Source organism: Scleropages formosus, chromosome 13, assembly GCF_900964775.1.
Source record: "Scleropages formosus chromosome 13, fSclFor1.1, whole genome shotgun sequence".
Taxonomy (NCBI): domain Eukaryota; kingdom Metazoa; phylum Chordata; class Actinopteri; order Osteoglossiformes; family Osteoglossidae; genus Scleropages; species Scleropages formosus.
In genome coordinates this window covers 626,857-647,032 of record NC_041818.1, presented here as the reverse complement: position 1 = coordinate 647,032, position 20,176 = coordinate 626,857, and the positions used below count along the sequence as shown (strand labels likewise).

General features: G+C 43.1%; 1 protein-coding gene across 2 annotated transcripts in view; it reads right to left on the bottom strand.

Annotated features, from left to right (window-relative positions):
- The window catches only part of ctnna1 (catenin (cadherin-associated protein), alpha 1), a 71,525-nt gene extending 52,071 nt beyond the window's left edge, over positions 1–19,454 (bottom strand). For both annotated transcript variants that reach the window (XM_018745197.2, XM_018745198.2), the window contains exons 1-7: positions 19,056–19,454; positions 15,762–15,879; positions 15,315–15,510; positions 11,166–11,332; positions 9,806–9,925; positions 8,258–8,527; positions 3,897–4,100 (exon numbers count right to left, since the gene is read on the bottom strand). In XM_018745197.2, the coding sequence (XP_018600713.1) occupies positions 3,897–4,100; positions 8,258–8,527; positions 9,806–9,925; positions 11,166–11,332; positions 15,315–15,510; positions 15,762–15,866 (1,062 nt within the window). In that variant the 5' untranslated portion in view covers positions 15,867–15,879; positions 19,056–19,454. The remainder of the gene's footprint in view (positions 1–3,896; positions 4,101–8,257; positions 8,528–9,805; positions 9,926–11,165; positions 11,333–15,314; positions 15,511–15,761; positions 15,880–19,055) is intronic.
- Between the last annotated feature and the right edge of the window lie 722 nt (positions 19,455–20,176).

Genomic DNA, 20,176 nt, shown 5'->3' with positions numbered 1-20,176 from the left:
ATAGCAAAATAATCTATATTACTGTGGTGCCTTACCTACCCCGATAGTACTTTCAATATTCCCTGTACTCACCTCCCACTGTGTAGGCCACGGATGTCCCATTTGCAGGCTACCGCCTCACGTAATGGGGCCCATGAGGACATTTACAAATTAATATATACGATATCTACTGTAACACGCAACAACACAGACACACGTTTAGAGGCTGGAAACATTAAATGACAACAGGTGGTGGAGCTGCAGTCTACAGTTGAGGCTTTGCTGGCTGGATACTATGTTCAGCATCACCTCAGTGGTAAAACACTAATCCTGTGTGGTGCACTTCATTTTCATCAGCTCTCATTTTATCATTAACTTTTATCGTGAGGGGGGTGCAGTGGCACAGCGGGTATGACTGGATCCTGCTCTCCAGTGGGTCTGGGGTTCGAGTCCCGCTTGGGGTGCCCTGTGACAGACTGGCATCCCATCCTGGGTGTGTCCCCTCCCCCTCCAGCCTTGCCCCCCGCGTTAGGCTCCGGTTCACCGCAACCCTACTTGGGACAAGCGGTTTCAGACAATGTGTGCGCGCGTCTTTTACCACGAGTTAGTTGCTCTTTTTCTATCATATCTATTTATCTGAATTTCAGTTGCGAACATAGCAAAGTTCGAGAGCTGACAATGTACTGAGAAACAGCAGGCTGCTGAAATATGACAGACTGTGGTTTGTAGTACTGACCACTAGTGTGCAGAACTCTTTAAAAACTAAAGGTTCACATTTTATCATCAGTCAGTCTCCTTAACTGCTTATCCTAGTGAGGCTCTCAGCAGCCTTTAGACGAACCTGCAAGAGTGCAACAGTGAAGGATAGGGATTTGTAACATGCTAAACCACAACCAATACCAGAAAACACTACTGCAAGGGACTTACTGTGAATTGCTCCCCAAAAAAAAAAAAAAAAAAAAAAATAAAAAAAAAAAAAGGATCAACAACTACCTGAAGGATGGGGGAAACAATGGCACCGAAGCTACATTCTTCACAGCAATAAACAGGTGTGTAAGTTTAATTACAAATGTCTTATCTGATCCTTTGAATCAGTATCTGTTCTGAGATAATGAAAATTTCTGTGCCTCAGCAGCCAGTGCTACATTACTTCATGGGAACAAGTTGAGGCTCATGAAGAACATAGGAACAAACAAGCCCTTATGAAGGAGCAGGGCATGTGCCAACACACCCGTGATTAAAAAGGGTGCTGAGAGAATACAGATAGGCAGGAACAAGCCAAGCTGGGCTGGCTGATGATCTCACAGACTGACAACAGCACTGCTCAGTGACAGGCAAGTGTGAGAACATTCAAACAGCTACTGAGCAGCGCAAAGCAAAGATCACTGGTTCAGGGCTCAGCGCAGCAACCGTGCTCCATGCAGAAGGCACCACGCCGCATCTCACTCACACAGACAGACACACACACTCACGAGAAAGTGGATATACCGTTGCCAGACTTGCCGTACCCTGCAGCAAAACTTGCCCAGCAACCAGCAGGAACTCCAACGTATCATCAATCATTCATATAGTAATTGTAAGAGGCTCTGAGTATAAGCCAGGGAATAGACTGCACTGACTTTGGGGGGCACAAAAGATGCAAAGCTGTTCATATCATGCTTATGGTGTCAATTTACAGAAAGCAGAAGCTAACAGAACTTGGTGACCACAAACACATGTTCTTAAAAATATAGCAAACTGAAGACACATTACTCAGAGGCACTACAACACAAGTGTCAAATATAGGCGAGGCCACACGTCCAGGAGTACAGGTGTGGGCAGGGTGCACAACGTTCCAATGAGCCACCACAGTAAGTGCATATTCTCAAAGATCACAGTGAAAATAGGGGTTATAAACGGAAAGAGCAGTCCATAGCAGCACAAATCCGATTTGCCTAAACCAAAGCAGTGTACAATAGCGGTTTTCAAAAAATTGCATCTATTCATTTAGCTAGCGCTTTTCTTCAAAGCGACTTCCAATGTTAATTTATCTACAATTACATACCCATTTGTACAGCTGGGTCATTTTTGTTGGAGCAATATAGGGTAAGTAGCATTCTCAAGGCAACTACATCCAAACGTGAAATTGGAACCTACAACTTTCGGGTCCAAAAATGACAGCTTTAACCACTACGCTACCAGCCGTCCCCAAAATGCTGTCAAATAGTTGCAGAATAATTGCATCTCTTGGTATCTACTAGACATTTTCATGCAGCAGCAATACTGACTGAACATTTGAAAGATTTTACAGAAAACCAAATGCCTCTTGTTTTCATCTTAATTAGCCTCTGGCTTCTCAGCTCCCAGAATCAATTTACATGAATATATTGTGACAACATTATGAATGCAATTAAACTGAAGATTTCCTTTGTAAGAGAAACAAAAGATGGGGAAAATTGACAGTACATTCCAATTATTACAATGTAAAAGCAGTACTCTAGAGTGAAGGCACAACCTGCAATGTAATGTGCATAAAGTAAGGATTAGGATGCTGCCTGCCATTCAGTTTTTTTTTTTTTTTGATACAATCACAGCTGAGAGGAAACAAGCACATGGCATTGATCACATGTACAACCCAGCTCATCACAATACCACAAACACAGTGCCAAAGCTTGATCTGGAAACAACCTACATACAATTTGCAGTCGATCAATACGCTGTGCAAGTATGCACTTTTAATGTGTAGAAATCCTTCATAAAGGTCACGTGAATCCTGTTTCACCTGTAATATCCCAAAACCGCAAAGTTAAATACAACTGAGCTCTAGACTGTGCTTCTTGTCCATCACAGAAATGAAGGTGAAGTGTATTATCAGTGAATGACAAGGAGGGCAGCATATTTGGACACACACACTTTCAACCAAACCCAGAGGGGAAACCTTTTCCCTGTGAAGACACAGAATCACAACTTCTTAAAAGCATTAAAATTCACACAGTAACACAGCTGAGGTCACATTTCACATAGAGCATTTGTGTCTTACCTGCCTTTTTTTTTTTTTTATGTGACTTGCAATCTTAAGCTCATCTACTTATAATGCAGGGTAATTTTTACTGTAAAAAATTTAGGCAAGTATCCATGGAGAAAACTGAATTCAAAACTGGGTCTTCTGAGTACAATGTGGCACCTTTAACATATACGCCACCTGTTTGGCATGGCATTGCACATCAGCTGATAGTGTTCATACGAAGGCCATCCTCCACACCCCTACTTGTAACAATGCACTTTATTTTTAATTTGTGAACAACACTTCATGACATCTTTTTTTTTTTTTAAGTCAGAACAATTTTAAATGGTAATCCATTTTTGGGAAGTTCCTTCCATCTGGAAGACTCAGGACCACTGAGCAATCTGCCCAAGTGCAGCCAAACCCCTAAAAGCTTGTCAACTAGGGGGGGTGCAGTGGTTTTGGCTGGGCCCTGCTCTCTGGCGGGTCTGGGGTTCGAGTCACACTTGGGGTGCCTTGCGGCGGACTGGCATCCCATCCTGGGGCCTTGCGTCCTGGGTTGCTGGATTTGGGACAAGCGGTTTCAGACTGTGTGTGCACGCGCGCAATGGATAAATATGAACAAAAGCCATATCTCTCATCTACCATTAGCTACAATTTCAAAAGGCATTTTGAAAACAGAAAGGGCTTTTGTTGAAAGGCTCTTGTATTAGTCAGGAATATTAGGAAATAAAGGTCAAGAGGGCAGCAGAGTGGGCCAACATGCCAAAATGACTCTGAGAAAATAAAAAGACTGACCTCTGGTGGTTGCAAATCAGCCCCTAGAGGAAAACGGGATCTGGCCTCAAAGAGCTGACTCACAGAGTGCACGCACAAGCAGTCATGTCCGTAAGGCGGGGGGTGATAAAGATTGGACAGAGGTAGGAGGACTTACGTTGCCCATGTACTCAGATAGAAGATCCTGTAATGCCTGCCGGACTGAGTTGCACTCCGCTACAATGCGCTCCCTGCGGTCATCACGGGTGCAGGATGAATCGGCCATGAGGGCAGCTCCGCTGATGATGCTCTCCAGGCGTTCTTCCAGGGAAGGCCGGAACCGCTCCTCGCTGAAGCTCATAGGGTCCACAATGATCTGTTTCTGTACCACAAAGAGCACGGAAGAGTATCAGTGCACAACTTTCCATCTGCAACTTTACAGTTCCATGCCTGATGTTGCACTTATTGATACAAATTTTTTTGCTTTAATTTGGTTATCCAAGACTGCATGCATGCAGTAGGCTCTGACTAATTTATTCAGGTAGGCTTTTTTCACCAAAGTAACAAAATTATTTACCCATTTCTACTGTGTCAACTGAGAGGAAGTACCTCAGTAGAGGGTATCAGAGCAGCAGATGGGACTGGAGCCTGCACCCTTTAAGTGTAAGACACAACTGCTAACCACAACACTACCTACTGCCTCCTTAGTCTTACAGTTTCCCCATTAGCTGTGCACATCAGATTACTGCAGAAAACCCATTTGGTAGATGTTCATTGTGCACACTTATGATGGGATAAGGAGCAAATTTTAGTGTGTGTGTGTGTGTGTGTGTGGGGGGGGCGGCACTGCAGAAGGAGCAAGCAATTTAAAAACATGAGCAAGGCCATGAAAAGCCTTTATCAGTCAAGCAGCCATCCAGAACAGACTGCAACTTTATAGGAAGAGTTTAATAACTCTTGATCCCTTTTCTATAGTACTTGCAAAAGTAAGGAGTGAAAATGAATTATTTACATAGTTATGACAAAACTTCCCAGTTGTGTGGTTTTACTTATATCAAACAGAAAATTCAATTCTTGTTTAGCACAACACTGAAATTCACATTCCATAAATTTACAAAATTGAAGTTCTATAAAGAGAAGTGATTTGTGTTTACCACAAGTATAAAAAGGTGGGGGGGGGGGGTGTGTGTGCTGGAAATGCCACTCCCGAGTCACAGGCATGCTATGCCAGTGTTCTTTGATACACACACTGGGGAGCCACGACACTGACAGCGTAACGTGATACACAACTGAAAACAAACACACCCAACCGGCCATGGCGCTGCTGAACACACTCTCATGAAAGGTAGGAGGCATAACACTGGCCGGGTGAATCATGTGCCGAAACCACTATCTATCACCGTGATAACTTAACGACATTCACACGACATTATGTGCACCACACATCAACGTCGGTTCCCTGGAAACATCGCAGGCGACACGAAAAATTCAAGTTGGATTGGAAAACCATAGTGCAAGTCCTGAGGCAGTGATAAGGACACACGGGAATGCAGAAGGCACAATGTGGCAACCGCCACAACATGTCATAGGTGACACATGGTGTCGCTGAAATTTCCACTTTACGAGCCTTGCCTTTTCCAGCTTCTATGGAGACGTTTCCAGGGAAACCAGACTATGAGTCACTCAGGTTCTTTAGTCTGAAACTGAGTAGCAGGAAAGGATGCATTGAAAGGTGCGTGCAATGTTACATGTCTGAGCAGTCACCGGCAATCCAATCTGTACACTGCGATGAGTCACAATGTTACGACAAAAAGACACCTTTCATCATGCCAGCTGAAACTGATGTATGCTTACTGTATTCACACATCAGAATCTACTGTGTTTTAAAATGCTCATCAGTATAAATGTAAGGAGATTCAGTATCTGCTCAAGCTCTGGGAATCTTGTTAAACAGCCTTGCATGGCTTAAATATAGTTTGCTTCGGATTGCGCCACCCATTTCTTTTGCCTCTCCTCTGTATGTCTCTCTACACACTGCCTTGGAGATTTGACAGAAAATCAAAGTCAGCCTGGGGGAACCTCCTCCTTGGGACCTGATAGCGGTTTGGATGTGACCAAGTGCTGTCTGTGTGTCACATCCTGTTCTCAAGTTAAAACACTGAAAGATTAGCTGACTCACTACGATCCCACATGATAGCAATGGCCAGTTCAGACAACCCCTTGAAAGTGTTTTTCTTTTTTTTTTTTTTTTTTTTATAAATCTTGTTTGGAAACTTTACAAATGGTCCTCTTCTACATAATTGCTGCATCCCCCACCATATAATGTTCCTGGTTTATCCAGTGTGTTCAGGAAAGCTCCAGTACGGGTGCAAAACAACAAGGCTCACCCAACACGGCAGACTACCCCTGAAGGACACAATGTCAAAATGAAAAATACAAGATCATCATTTGGCTCAGTCACACTGTCATACATTTGCTGGTATTAATTGCTGAACGTTACATTTTCTTTTAAATATGTTGCTTAACTGATGTCAAAAACGATGAACTTGAAGATGACAGGTGTAAAGATTAATGGCCTCCAATTAATCTCAATTTTATATCAAAAGCATTGAAAGGGTATTATGAACACTGGCTCCTAGACTTCAGTTGTTCAGTCTCTAAAAATCAGAAGCAGCCCTGAAAAAGAAACCCTGAACCGCGTACTTATGATCGCAGCAACAATAAAGGATGCACTGGAGATGTGGCCTTCAAAACAAAGAATCCTGAACAATAAAATTGCTGTGAAAACTTTGGATGCTTAAATTTGCATACAGATCTGCTTTACAGGATAATAAATGTTAAAATTAGACATAGGGCCAATGAAAGCATGTCCATGACACATGGACAAAGTGACCCTGTAAGGGACAGGTGCCTACTGATAAAGGATGAATGGGGAAAAGTCAAAGCTACGAATAATTTGCTGTAAATATTAAATGCAAGTTTTATCATTGCCATGAATTAAAATTTAATTTGGTTTATCAAGAAATGGTTCTCTATCAAGTAACCACCTCTCTGATAGGAAATAATATTTGACCACCTCAAACTGGTAACTTGCACAAGAGGATGTTTTCACACAAAGATTTAACCCCGTTATGTGAGAAATGGGTGTACATTTTTTTTTTTAATTACTACATTAAGGGTAATGCACTTCAACACAGCAATAAAGAATCAGAACTGCATTCCAAACATAAACACCCATTTTGGCACATAAACAAAATGCACCACCACAGTCATTTCAATAATGTGACTTGATGCAAAGCAGCCAATAAATCTGAGAAACTATGCAAGAACTAACAGAAGGCAATGTGCCCAACACTGCACCACTGGGCACACAAAGTTAGGTCCATTTCCGAACCGGATGTCAGACTCGGCGGTGCATTTAAAATGAGCGCTTAAATTTGTGTATACTGTAAATGTTCATGCACTCTAACTTTAAGATTGTGCCCAGATCAATCCTTTACGCAGCTACTCCTCTATTGTCACGTGTTTCTGCATATCTAAAAAAAAAAAAAAAAAAAAAAAAAAAAGAAAAAAATTAGGAAGGTGACCAGGAATCGTCGATATTGAGTTTTATGCAAGTACTTGTGTGATGAACAGCAGTGCATATGGTGAAAGAAAAAAACTGTACTTAATCACACATGTGCAACAATGTCTCCTAATGTAATGCACACATTGTGTTTTGTATGAGATGTACATAGCATTGGACAAAAGCACCTGCTAAATGAAAAAAATGTCAATGTAAAATACAAACTACATGCAACAGAAGCAAAGGTCGTAACAGTGAGATTACACAGGTGCTGCGCCGTAGGGTCTGTGAAAAAAACAGATTAAGGAAATGCTAACATGACAAGCAATATGCATTACTGTACAAAACATTTCCTTCTAACACTATTATTTTGGTTTAAGTCCAAGTTTTTTCTTTTTAATTAAGCCCTGAAATTGAGACAGATAGGAGTCAAAATCACTGATATTCCACACAACGTCAAAGGATGCCATGTTTTTCCCCACACACTGCCGAGAGGATTCTTACCTGAACACATCTTAGATGTCTTCAGTTGTGGTGTATTGATGTGTGCTCACTAAAGAGACGTACCAAATTCATGTACTCAAGTTAAATGCATTAATTAGGCCTTAACTATAACAACACTTACAATTAGCACAACTGGCAGTTCAGAGTCACGTGTCACTTAAAGAAAGCAGGCATCAGAAAAGACGAAAGTCCCTATTACATTGTGGTGCGAGGTTGTTTCCGGGGTGCACTGTCCATCTTGGAGCAAAAGGCTTATGAGAGAGCATTTTAATTTTTCAGTTTCAGCACATCTCATCTAGTGCGAACTGTGCAAAGCCCCCAAGCAAATTAAAAAGCGAACAAAGACATAAATCAGTTCAAGATCATTGTAAGATTGGATATAATACTGCAACACCAGAAGCAGGAAGAACCATGAAGTTCTCTCATATCACAGAAGTGTCCTTTTAGTTTCGGTAGTTGTCGTTACTCACATCAAAGTTATTGAGGGCGTAGGCGAGTTCTCCAGCACCAGCAGACTGGTTTAAGGCATAATCCTCAGAAGCAGTGGCCTGGGCAGCATTAGAGATGCCCGCAACCGCACTCTGGAGCTGTTTATAGATGAGGTCGCGATTGGCCTTGTATGCAGCCACATCGGGGTGCTGGAGACAGGCACGAGAGGCTGTGTACAGCATGGGGATGTTTCTCTGCAGCACGCCACGTGCTGCTGCCATCTGGTCTCTATGGTGGACATCTTTCAGCTCCTGCCGCCCAAAAAAGTAAAAAGAAGAAGAAGGGGAAAAAAAAAAAAAAAAAAAAAAAAAAAAACCTCATCAACTCGTAACTATAGATACCAGCTGAGCATCTGCATGATTAATCCGAGTAAGGAACACTTAATGTTCTTTCCGTCAATGGATAAGTAACATGACTACAAATAACAGAGGCTGAGAAAACATTGCTGAACTAACTGCAGGAGGGCCACGCACAAATAATCATCAAGCAGGAGAACACAATAAGTCTGAATCCTAATCAAACAGCACTGTTACTTGCATGAACCATTTGTTTCTGCGCCCCGTGATTAAATCTTCACAAAGGCATCGGTACACAGGAAGCCCTCGTCTGAAAAGCACATTATTCCATGTATTACATGTCACTGGCAGCAGTAAGTAGCCAAAGTCAGAGCACCATATCAGCCATCCAGAATAGCAATCAGCAGCATGTACTTACACTGCTCTGATGCATTTACTCATTTATACTGGAAGGTATTTAAAACTACAAGTACGCTCAATAAGGGACTACAAAGGAGGGGGGGATTCAAAACAAGAGACCTTCAAAATAACAAGCCAACAGCCCTCAACAGGACTCTACCCCCTGCCCCAATAAACAATTAAGAGTTCAAGTCCTTCATGTTATGTGTAGTTCTCAAATAATAAATAACCACAGCTTTTACCACTACTACAAAGAGCTGCAAGCCTTTGCAGAAAACCATGAAGCACATGCTATGTGCCTGTGTTGTCGACTCCACATTTCTTTAACCCTATGGCGAGCAAGTAGTTACTGATAATGAATGACAATATAAGGCTAAAACACAAACCACAAATAAGTTGGTGCCTTATGATGCTATTGTCATTACAGAGCACAGAAATGTCTTATTTTGATATTTCCTGCAAATCATTCATTTCACAAATCGTTTTCCTCCCGCCCACAAAAATAGTAACTGAATCACCTTAAAACTGGAATTTGCCTATAGGCATGATTTCACAGAGCAAATTAACCCCATTATGTGAGCAATCAGTGCATCAAATCAAGGGGACAAAATCTACCTACCAAAAAAATCATTCCAAAGCAACACAAATAGCTGCCCTGACTTCCTAGGAGCATCTTACATCTTAGACACATCACAACAGATATATCACACGTTATAACCCTGCAAAACAAACTGATGTGCACTTTGCTGAACAAGAGCCGTTCAAAAATAAATTTACATTCATGGATTATTAAAGATCAGAAAGAAGGTCTGCCAGCCCTCCTGCACATAGTACCTGCTGTCTTTTGGCAGCCATCATATTCAGCTTGTCCACTTCAGGCTTCAGGGCCTTGTACTGAATGCCAAGATCCTGTTCGGTGCCTGCATTACGCACCTTCACCAGGTTATCCTCCACCTACAAGAGCAGAAACAGATGAGCTGGTTTGAGAAAACGGCACATGCATAAAGCACGGCATAATCACAGTCAAGTCTCACTTATACACAACACTGGCAGTCATTTACAGCATTGTTGCGTTTGGCTGACAGACAACGTCAAAAAAAAGTTAAACTTCAACAGTCAATGCCATAAAAAGTGCTCACTAACCCCAAAAGATGTCAGAACCAGCTATGATCAAAACCAATATGCCTAATGAATTCCACTAAACCCAAGGCATTAACTTACCTTTTCAAATGAGACCGTGAATTATTAGGTAGCAATTTAGTCTGTTGATCATAAAGTTGACCAGAAGAAGGTGTGGGTAATTTTTTTCTTGTTTTTAAAAAAAAAAAAAAAAAAAAAAAAAAAACTAAATAGGCCACAAAGCCAATTAATTAAGCTCATAAGAACAGACTAATTCCAATTAAATAAATATTGCATTGAAATGCAGCAACATTAATGGGAAGTGCCAGGCAAAGAACAACTCCACACGACTCCAATTGCCTGAAATTTTTCATTTTCAAAACATTTTGTGTCCATGCAAAGCAAATAAAGACTACATGTACTGTATTTTTAACAAACTAACAGTTAAGCAAAACTGCCTGCTCTCTGGCGGGTCTGGGGTTCCAGTTCCGCTAGGGGTGCCTTATGATGTACTGGCGTCCTGTCCCAGGTGTGTTCCCTCCTCCTCCAGCCTTACACCTTGTGTTGCTGGGTTAGGCTCCGGTTCGCTGTGACCCCGCTTGGGACTAGCGGCTTCAGCTGTTGTGTGTGTGGTTATTATACATAAACAAACAAACACAGGTGGCAACAAAAATGGGAAAAAGACTAAATGAATAAAAAGATTGATGCTGGAATATACCAAAAAAGTCATTTTAAGATTAACCCTAACAAAGAGTGAAGTGTCGATTTCAGTATTAATGACATGACTATTGGCATGTTACACAGCAAATTATTTACACCGAAAACCATCCAAGACACTTCCAACAGTAAGCCCCATTTCTCTAGGTAGCGTACCAACTGTAATCCCCCTCCCCATCTCTAAGATGGATCAAATACGTGCCTGAAGCTACCAACAGCCCATTTCCCCGGAGAGGCCCACCACTAAACCTTGAGAAAATTACATGGTTTAAGGCTCCCTGGGGAGAAAGCTGGGCAAATATGACATAGTGATGACATGGAGGAAGGATTGTTAGTGAAAAGCCTGCTCATCTCTCACCAGTTTGAGCTGCACCAGTAGCTTGTAGACATCAGCCATGTCAGCCAAAACCAGCAGGTGAGTAACAGCAGAGAGCAGGGCACGGGCAGCGCGCACCATGTTCCCCCTCTTCACAGACGAACAGGGGTCCTCCGCAAACTCCCCCGAGGCGGTTTTCATCACTTCGCCTGAAGGCACAGGAAGCCAAAAGTTATAGTCATGGAACAAATACCACAGCGTGCACGAGCATGGGCGATACTGAATACCATGCCTTCAAAACACTGCTACACTGAATTCTGAACTTAAGGTTTTTATTAAAAAGACTGGCATTCTGGAATGTGACCTCAAAAACAGGTACACAATATTGAAAATGGCAGTAAGAGAGAGAACAGAGCAATGAGAAGAACCCCCCAGTACCGAAAGAGACCACAACCGGCCTACATCAACATGCATTCTTAACGAGCTCTCCTTTGCAAAAGACCCGGGTTGCTGGTGTCAGCTCTCCTGCAGAGCACAGATTGACCTTGGTGTGTAAAGCCACTTCACAGCATGTACTGGAAGAGGACAATTTGAAACCTTAAATGACCAAATAAACAAGTGGCGATGCAGGATCAATCGACTGCGATGCTAGACTCCACTCCCTTTCGCCACTCATGTTGCGTTTTGACTAAGGCACAAATTCAAGACTTGGTGCAGTATGAAACAGGTTTGATCTGCACACAGTCAACAGTATCGCCCGTATCTCCAAGTGTGGAAAAACTACTCAAAGAGAAAGCATTTATAAATTAAGACATTTAAGCTCATCATAACTCAGGCTAACATTTGTACAGACTTAAAAGCTGCACGGAAAATGAGCTATCAGTCATAACTAACCCAACCATTTCTACTTTTGAGCAGATCTATTAATAGATGCACCTGCAGGTCTTGCTCCGACTAGTTTCAGTCCAAATTCTAAGTGCTGCAGCCTGCATTGGTGTTAAGTAAAAATTAAGTGTCACCCACCTACTACTGACAAGCACTTGTCCTAATGCAGAGTCGCGGCGGTCTGGACCCTCCCTGTGACACTACTCTAATCTAAGTATGCTGGGGATGGGACGCCGCTCCATGACAGGGTGCTGCCACACATCCAAGGGCAACTCATGCAGACACAGGGAAAACATACAAACAGGACACTGGCTGAGCTCAATTCAAAGCTACACCCGATCGTAGATGCAAGGTGCTGCGAGGCACCACACCTTTGAGACAAAGTCAAGCTAGCTGCCACATGCAGTAAGCTGCTCGACCGAGATGGGCTCAAACAGAAAAGGGGGAAGGAAAAGAACAAGAACAAAGACTTGTGGAAACAATGTGTTGAACGCAAAGTTTAAAAAAAAAAAGACAAAGAAGAGAAATCCATCAGAGGGGAGCTGAAAGCAGATAAACAGTATGATTCCTTACAAAAGTCCAAGAGGGCAGCAATGCAAGGAAAGGCTGCAAACCCCTTAAGGCAACGCTCGGCCTCTGTCACAGCAGTGCAAGAAGCACGCAGGAGATGACACCGATGCATGAAAAGCTAAGTGTAGCTGAGATGGTGCCTCACATTTGCTGCATTGAACTCTGCCAGCACTAAATTAAGAGTTAATTTGACTTTCCATCTAAAGGCTCATTCACAGCCTCGGCAGGAGGAAATACGCTAGAGGAGCATGTGCTGCCTTTCACTGATAGCGGCCGCCTGGGAGCATGCTGCGCTGAGGGCAGGCGGCGAGTGAACCGCAAAGCAAAGGCTTAATTATAGATGTGAACAGGCCTGGAATAAGAGACGGCACAACATATTACACTGGCTGGTCAGGAGGGATGGTAAGGTTCCAGCAAACCCTCCCATCAGAACACAAAAGGCATATGACCTTTACATATGCTAAAAAAATAAATAAATAAAGGGGGTTATATTTTCGTGACGCTCAAGCAGTAACCTTCTGAAAGAGGCTGAATCATCTCCCGCTATGTCATCTCCCGAGGCAAGGTGAGCTCTACACTGGGCTACTTGACCCAATTACTTTGTCATTTCTGCACTTCTTCACTTCACAAGCAACATGTTACTTTGCTGCATTCTTTCAAGAGCAATGAAGGAGAACAGAAATCAAGAAAGAGGGAATACAAATGCATCAAAATACAGTCATAATTCACAAGTTAACATTTAAGACATTACTTATTACTCTGCAGTAAAAGAAAGATGACCATTGGCGGGTCACAATTTTGGAAGCTTTTCACCACTCACATTCAAGACACCATGTGCAAGTCAAATTTCACCTTCCGACTTGCAAAGTAGTAACTAAAAAAAGCTGTATTTTTGCCCTAAAAATAGTTCATAGGCAAAACAAATTTTGTAAAAGGATTACTCTGTACCAGAAAATACACTGGGGCGCAGCCTTACAAAACTCTTAGGGAATGGAAGGCTATTCAGAACTCCATTTGTCAACTATTATTAACAAATCAGAGGCTGAAAACAGATGTCCTTTGAGTCATGTGTGAAGTTGTGTATTTTTTTTATAATAAAAAAAAAAAAAAAAATTACATCTAGCAAAAATACTTAAGAGTATGTTTTAACATTTTTCTTAGCTTTAAAGTAGATGACAGCTTAAACTAATTTAAGATGACAAAATTAAAATGTGCTGACTCAGTAGTGACTGCGGACTGCTCCATGCTGTAAAAACATCCAATCCCTCATCCTATTACCGACCATAGCACTGAGACACCAAAAACCAGCATTAAAGCGTGTTCACAAGTTGGCCCCACACCTGTTGCATTTTTGTTCCAAGTGCATTTGGCTAATAATGTCTCAACACAAAACACCAGTGGCTTCTGCTAGAGAATAGCCAGATATCTGAGATAACAAAGCTGCAGAGAGCTCAAATACTGGAAAATGGATCTTTGGAAATGCGTAATTCATGCATTAGTAACGTGTGGAACCAGTGTACCCCACAACTGCATTTGGAAAAAGTTTACACAAAACAATACTGTGCCAAAAGTAAATGTGCCTAAGAAAGGCAGTTCAGGTCTTCAGAATATGGTAAGTTTTATTTATTAAAAAAAATAAAAATGAATCCAACTGCCAATTATAACCTTAAAAGAATGGAAAATGCACAATCGATCACGTAAAAGCCGCGGTATGTTAACATTACACTCAATTTGGTATTTTTACAAAACAGCTGCTACATCACAGCTAGGCGGGGAAAAGCACTTTCAGTTTGGAAGATGTTTAGTTACACTCAGCAGCAGCTTTATCAGTCTGACCACGCACTGCTGCACAGGCAGCGCATAGCTGACCAGCACCAGCTAGCAGTGCTCTTTCAATTGCACCCTGATGAAAGCATGCCAGAGCCAATGTGACATTCCAGGGCAGTGAACAGTCCAACAGACAGCTGCGGGCGCACATTTTGCGCTGCAACTGGGGCAAAGACCGCAGAGGGCAAGAGGCAGCACAGCGCACGGCCCGGAGCCGACACCGACGTGAAACCGGCTGGTGGTGAGCTGCCGAAAGGCTACACCGATCAGCTTGCTTATGTCTAACGTCAACCTGATTTTGCAAACGGGACGGGCATCACGTTTCATTTAGACTGACAACATGGAAAAGTGCTGGTGAAAGAATCGTTCTGACAGACATCATTATTCATTACCAGTTTTCCTTTTGCTGTAATTTGGGCTTGTATTTACCAAGCTAGCAGAGGGCAAGTAAGTTTCTGCTCAAAAAATGTTCATCAGTACACTGCTGAGGTTAAACAGACTCTGCATACACCTCAACACTGATCATTTGCAGCACATACATATAAAGAAAATTTCATTTGTAGAGCATGTGGACACCATTGTGAGGGGTTCTGCATAGCTCACTTGAGCCACGTACTTACCCTGCCCAGCTGTATAAATGGGTGAATCACCATTTCTTAACATTAAGTCAACTAATCTTAACTCATTCTAAAGAAAAACACTAACCATTTTCTAGAACCACTCTTGCTTTTTTTTTTTTTTTTTTTTTAATGTGGTACCATTACACGAGGGCTGCGTTTATTTCAAATCCTTGTCAGCGGTTATGCATGGCTGAAAACAACAGCAGTAGTAATAGGTATAATTGAGTTGACTCTCAAATCCACCCCAGAAAACTCCTCGGGAGGCTGCAACGAGAAACAGTGCGGTCACCTTGCTTGCGCACATCCTCCACTGCAGCCGTGAGCTCGTCCTTTAGAAACTGACTTTCTTTGGCAATCTTGTCCCCCTTCTCCAGGAAGTTCTGAGTGGCTGTCTCCACCGAAGCTGCGAGGACATGGGCTTTCTTGGACCGGCCCTTCTTCTTATTAGATGGCCCCTTGTTGCTGGTGTTCACCAGGGTAGTGACCTAGATTAGGTTCCAAACAGAACATTTTTAAGTTGACATGTAAAACTGGTATGCAGATACAAATTGCCAGGACTGCCACATTTTTCCCTCTGCCTTATTTCAGTTCTACACAAACTGGATTCAGTAAACTTCTGAAAAAGCATAATTACGACACCTGATAACGCACCTCATAACAATCCCATTGAAAAGCAGCAAAATGGACAAGTGGACGATGAGTTATGAAGGTAATAGAGACAAAAACAGATTCTTACCTGGGTCACCAGGGGCTCAAGTAACCTCTCCACTGCCAGAGTTCGAATCTCCAGGCTTTTTGGATCCCATTTGAAATTGATATTGGCTGTATTAATGCTTGTCATGTTCTCACTGATTCTGTGGAAGACACAAGAGCCTAGTATTGAAGTATGTGTAATCTAACTTTGTTAGAGCAACACTGTCATTTCATAACAGCGTTTAAATCCATCATACTAGATTTATACAACAGGTATCACATCACACCCTATCCATAGCTACACCTTAAACAGCCAGTAGCGTAGGGGTTAGAGCTGTTACCTCTGGGCCCAAAGGTCGTACGTTCAAGTCTCTCCTCCAGCTGTACTTACCCTGAATTGCTATAAAACTACCCAGCTGTATAAATGAGTAAATAACTAAGTACCTGAACACTAAGTCGCTTTGGATAAAAGCAGCAGCTAAATGAATAAATGTAAACAATTTTTAAAAAAATCAAAATGGATCCACAAATCACATGACCAGTACAACACAGATCCCTACAGAATTACTATGGCTTCCAAAAAGGTTGTGAATATTAGACACTGATGGGGGCGCGGTGGCGCAGTGGGTTGGACCACAGTCCTGCTCTCCGGTGGGTCTGGGGTTCGAGTCCCGCTTGGGGTGCCTTGCGACGGACTGGCGTCCCGTCCTGGGTGTGTCCCCTCCCCCTCCGGCCTTATGCCCTGTGTTGCCGGGTAGGCTCCGGTTCCCCGTGACCCCGTATGGGACAAGCGGTTCTGAAAATGTGTGTGTGTGTGTGTGTGTGTGTATTAGACACTGCGATATAAAGGTCGCATGTTAGATACACAGTGGAAACAGCTTTATTGATCTGCAGTGAAATCAGGAACAATCAATAGCTGGACAAAGCTCCTGTTGGTTACAAGGGACACAACTGACCCATTGCATGAAGGGACTGTTTCACAACATTTTAAATAAAAATAAAAAATAAAAAAAAAAGTTAAAATTACTCCTCAAACTCCATCCAAGTAGAAACACTCAGTTCTCTTCTGGAAAGATCAGCAGCTGGTGTTGGGATGGTAAAATGAAATTTTGCTTTAGTGAAATCAGTAAAATATGTGTATCCTGACATTGCTCTTACAGAGCTCCCTGCATATTCATCACATACAAGTTAACATGATGAACACAACAGGGAAATTGCCCTTCTCACCTCTAAGTCACCATCATGGTAAATTACCTTCTAGAAAATGACTCCATATTGTGGAAACTTGAGGAGAATAGGTTCACATAAAATGCCAACAACAGGAGTTTAATTTCCATTTCCTTAACAGTTATGAAAGCATTTACTGCCGTAATGCCATTTTACACAGATTAACACCTCATCAATTTCAGAATCGATCAAAACTTTTCTTTTACAAACATGACATTTGAGAATGTTACAAGTACAGCCCATAATGAATAAATAAGGACAAAAGGAGAGCTCATTGTAGGTGACAAGCTGGTGAAACTGAACCTAGTACGTGGCAGGATACATGGGGCATTGCCCCAAAACCTTACTGAGCGCTCAAAGCGCACCAACTGGCCCACATGAGCGGTACGATATCATCTGGATTCAGGTCCTGTGTCTGCTCTACACTGACTGCGAACCCCCTACCTACCAAGCAGCCCCCAACAAAGGTGTCGGCCACGGAAAGGTGAGTAGCATTACAGGTTAGTCCAGCCACACAACTCATTCTTTTATTCTCCATTCATTGTTTACATTCTCCAGCAAACAGGTTGAAATAGATTATGTTCCCAATACAGCTCCTGAAAAAAAACCGAGTCTTACTATTGCTTAGCTCAAGTGTGAGATACACAGGTACTGCCCAAGCTGAGTCCTCTGAACCTGCAAAGTCCCAATGAAGAGGCCTCAACTCGCACCACAATGTGGCGCAACAGCTTTTCAAAGAACCAAAAGTGTCCCATTTATTTTATCTGCAATTCCTTCGCCTCATTTATTTTCAAGAACTCTAGGTCACTTTCGGTTTGAACCACTGCCGTCTGGCAAACACGTCAGGACAATAAAATCCCGCATCGACAGGTTGAGGAACAGCTTCCTTTCCAGAGCTGTGGCCCCCATCACACCCTCCCTGCCCAACCAGAGAACTCACCACAACAGCCAGCTGTCCCTCCATTGCTGCCCCACATCCATCCACAAAGGCTGCTAAGGACTTCAAAGTTTTAATCAAATCCTTATTCAAGTCTTCTTTCTGCTACTGTTGTTCTGAGGGCTGCCACACAAAATTCCATAGTGTTGCACACAATGACAACAAGCATCATCGAGTCTGGTAGGGAAGGTCACCTGCACTTCCGCCTCCAACCACCAGGGGCAGTACAACGAACAGGGACGGAGCGGCGCCGGACCAGCGTTCATGGCACCGACCGGTACCGCAATTTTGAAGGCAGCGTCTGTTTTCGAGCGGTTTGAATCAGTTTCAATACCGCTCCAAGTTAATCAACACCTGCAAAGTCTTACAGCGTATCCCCTCCCCCCATTTACTGAAACTATTCGAGAGTTTTACACATAGCAAAGAACTCCGTATTGTTACAATTTTTGTCGGACAGATTAATAAACTAAATGTAAGTGAGTGGGCAGTGGCGCAATTTAATCTGCCGCACATGATGACGTGATACACTAGTTTGCTTCAGTCAGGTACAAGAAGAGATTAAAAATTAAGTTGAGGAACCCAGAGCAGAGGAAAACGCGGAATAAACAAGCGTTTTAAAGCCAACTTTAAGTCATTGTAATTTCGCCTTAAGTTCTTTTCTTTCTTTTGTTAAAGGGAAGCCGGCGTGGCAGTCAACAATCGGAGGTGCTCTCACTCAGATTCGGCCCGCAGCGCCGCTCGCAAACTGAGTTATGAACAGGCCAGGCTCCGCTCTCAGCTGCCGCGGTCGTAAGTCGGGGAGCCGGAATAAGATGTTGTACCCAGCAAACACAGCCAGAGAGCGAGAGGGGAGACAGACCTCCCGGGCCGGCCCGGGGCTCCTTCACGGAGAAAGGCGCTCCTTCGTTCGGCCGCTGGGAGCGGTACGAAACGGGGCGGGCGGCTCCGCACACTCACTGGGCCAGCCTGGGTGAGGGCGTATAATGGGGAAAAAGTTTCCCCGCGGTAGTTGAGAGAAGCGGCAACCGAAAACAAGACAGAAGGCGAAAAGCCCCAAATGAGCAGGAAAAGAAGCACAAATCGGCAAGAGGTGAAGCAGCAGCGAAGCCGCAACCGCAACGTACAGCCAGGAGGTGGTGGACAAAGTGTGGAACTAGAAGCCAACTGACTCACCAGCAACAAGGAAGAGCAGGAACAAAATGGAGGAGCGGCAAGACGGGCTCTGCTCTGGCCGGGCGACACACGACGGCGACGTGGGCCGCTGAAGCGTCGGCGGGGCTCTCCGTGAACTTTGCGTGAGCGGCTTGTGGGCTATGTATCCGCGCGTCTTGTCTCCGCGCACTTCTGCACACTTTCTCCCGCGTCTCAAACTTTCCTGAGTTTCGAGCGGCAATGGCACGCGAGCCGAGCGACCAGGAACTGCGTGAGCGGGACAATGCGCGTGCCTTTTCCCCCACCCCGGCAGCCCCGCCCCGCGTGGACAAGGTGTGTCCGCGCGCAGCACAAGTTCTCTCTGTGACTTGAGGGGCTTCCTAGCTGTTCGCTTGTGGAGAGGGGCCACTGTTACGTCTTCGTCTCTGTGTGTTTTTGGCTCTTTCGTATTATCGTGACTTAGAATTGTGACACTGGAATTGTCTAATGTTAGTTTTGTGGAGATGATAATTTAGTGTTTAAAAGATGTAATTAAAATGAATAGTTATTCGAAGGGATCTTGAAAATGTGTGTATATATATATATATATATATATATATATATATATATATTTTTTTTTTTTTAAATAATCACCGGCCCACAAAGCAGTGCTGGTTGTCCTGGAAACGCGACGCCTCATTGCGGGTGGTCCGACCGCCACCCTTCTCTACTCCACAATATTGAATATTCTTACTTGTTACACTGCATTGAGGTTACATAAATAAGACAATAAAAAGGCAACTGATGTGCTATTTTGGTGAGTTTAAAAAAAAAGGAGTGAACACCTTCGGCTCACAAACTCAGAAAGTAAGGAAAACCTGGCCAAGTCATTATCAAATTATAAATTTCTACTAAATAAATGGCTGAACAATTGACTCTCATCAAAGTACAGAATTTCTGTGTTATACATCCTTGTGGCTTTATAGGACATAGGACAAAGTAAGCAGTTCTGAGTTTAGAACAAGCAGCTATTATTAGCAGTTTAGTAAGCTGCTATATTGCTTTGTTGGGCAGGAAAGCACTAATATCACAATAGAGCATTACTGTACTTTCAGTGAAATTACAAACAATGGCACATGGCTGAAATGACACCTGTTGCTCAG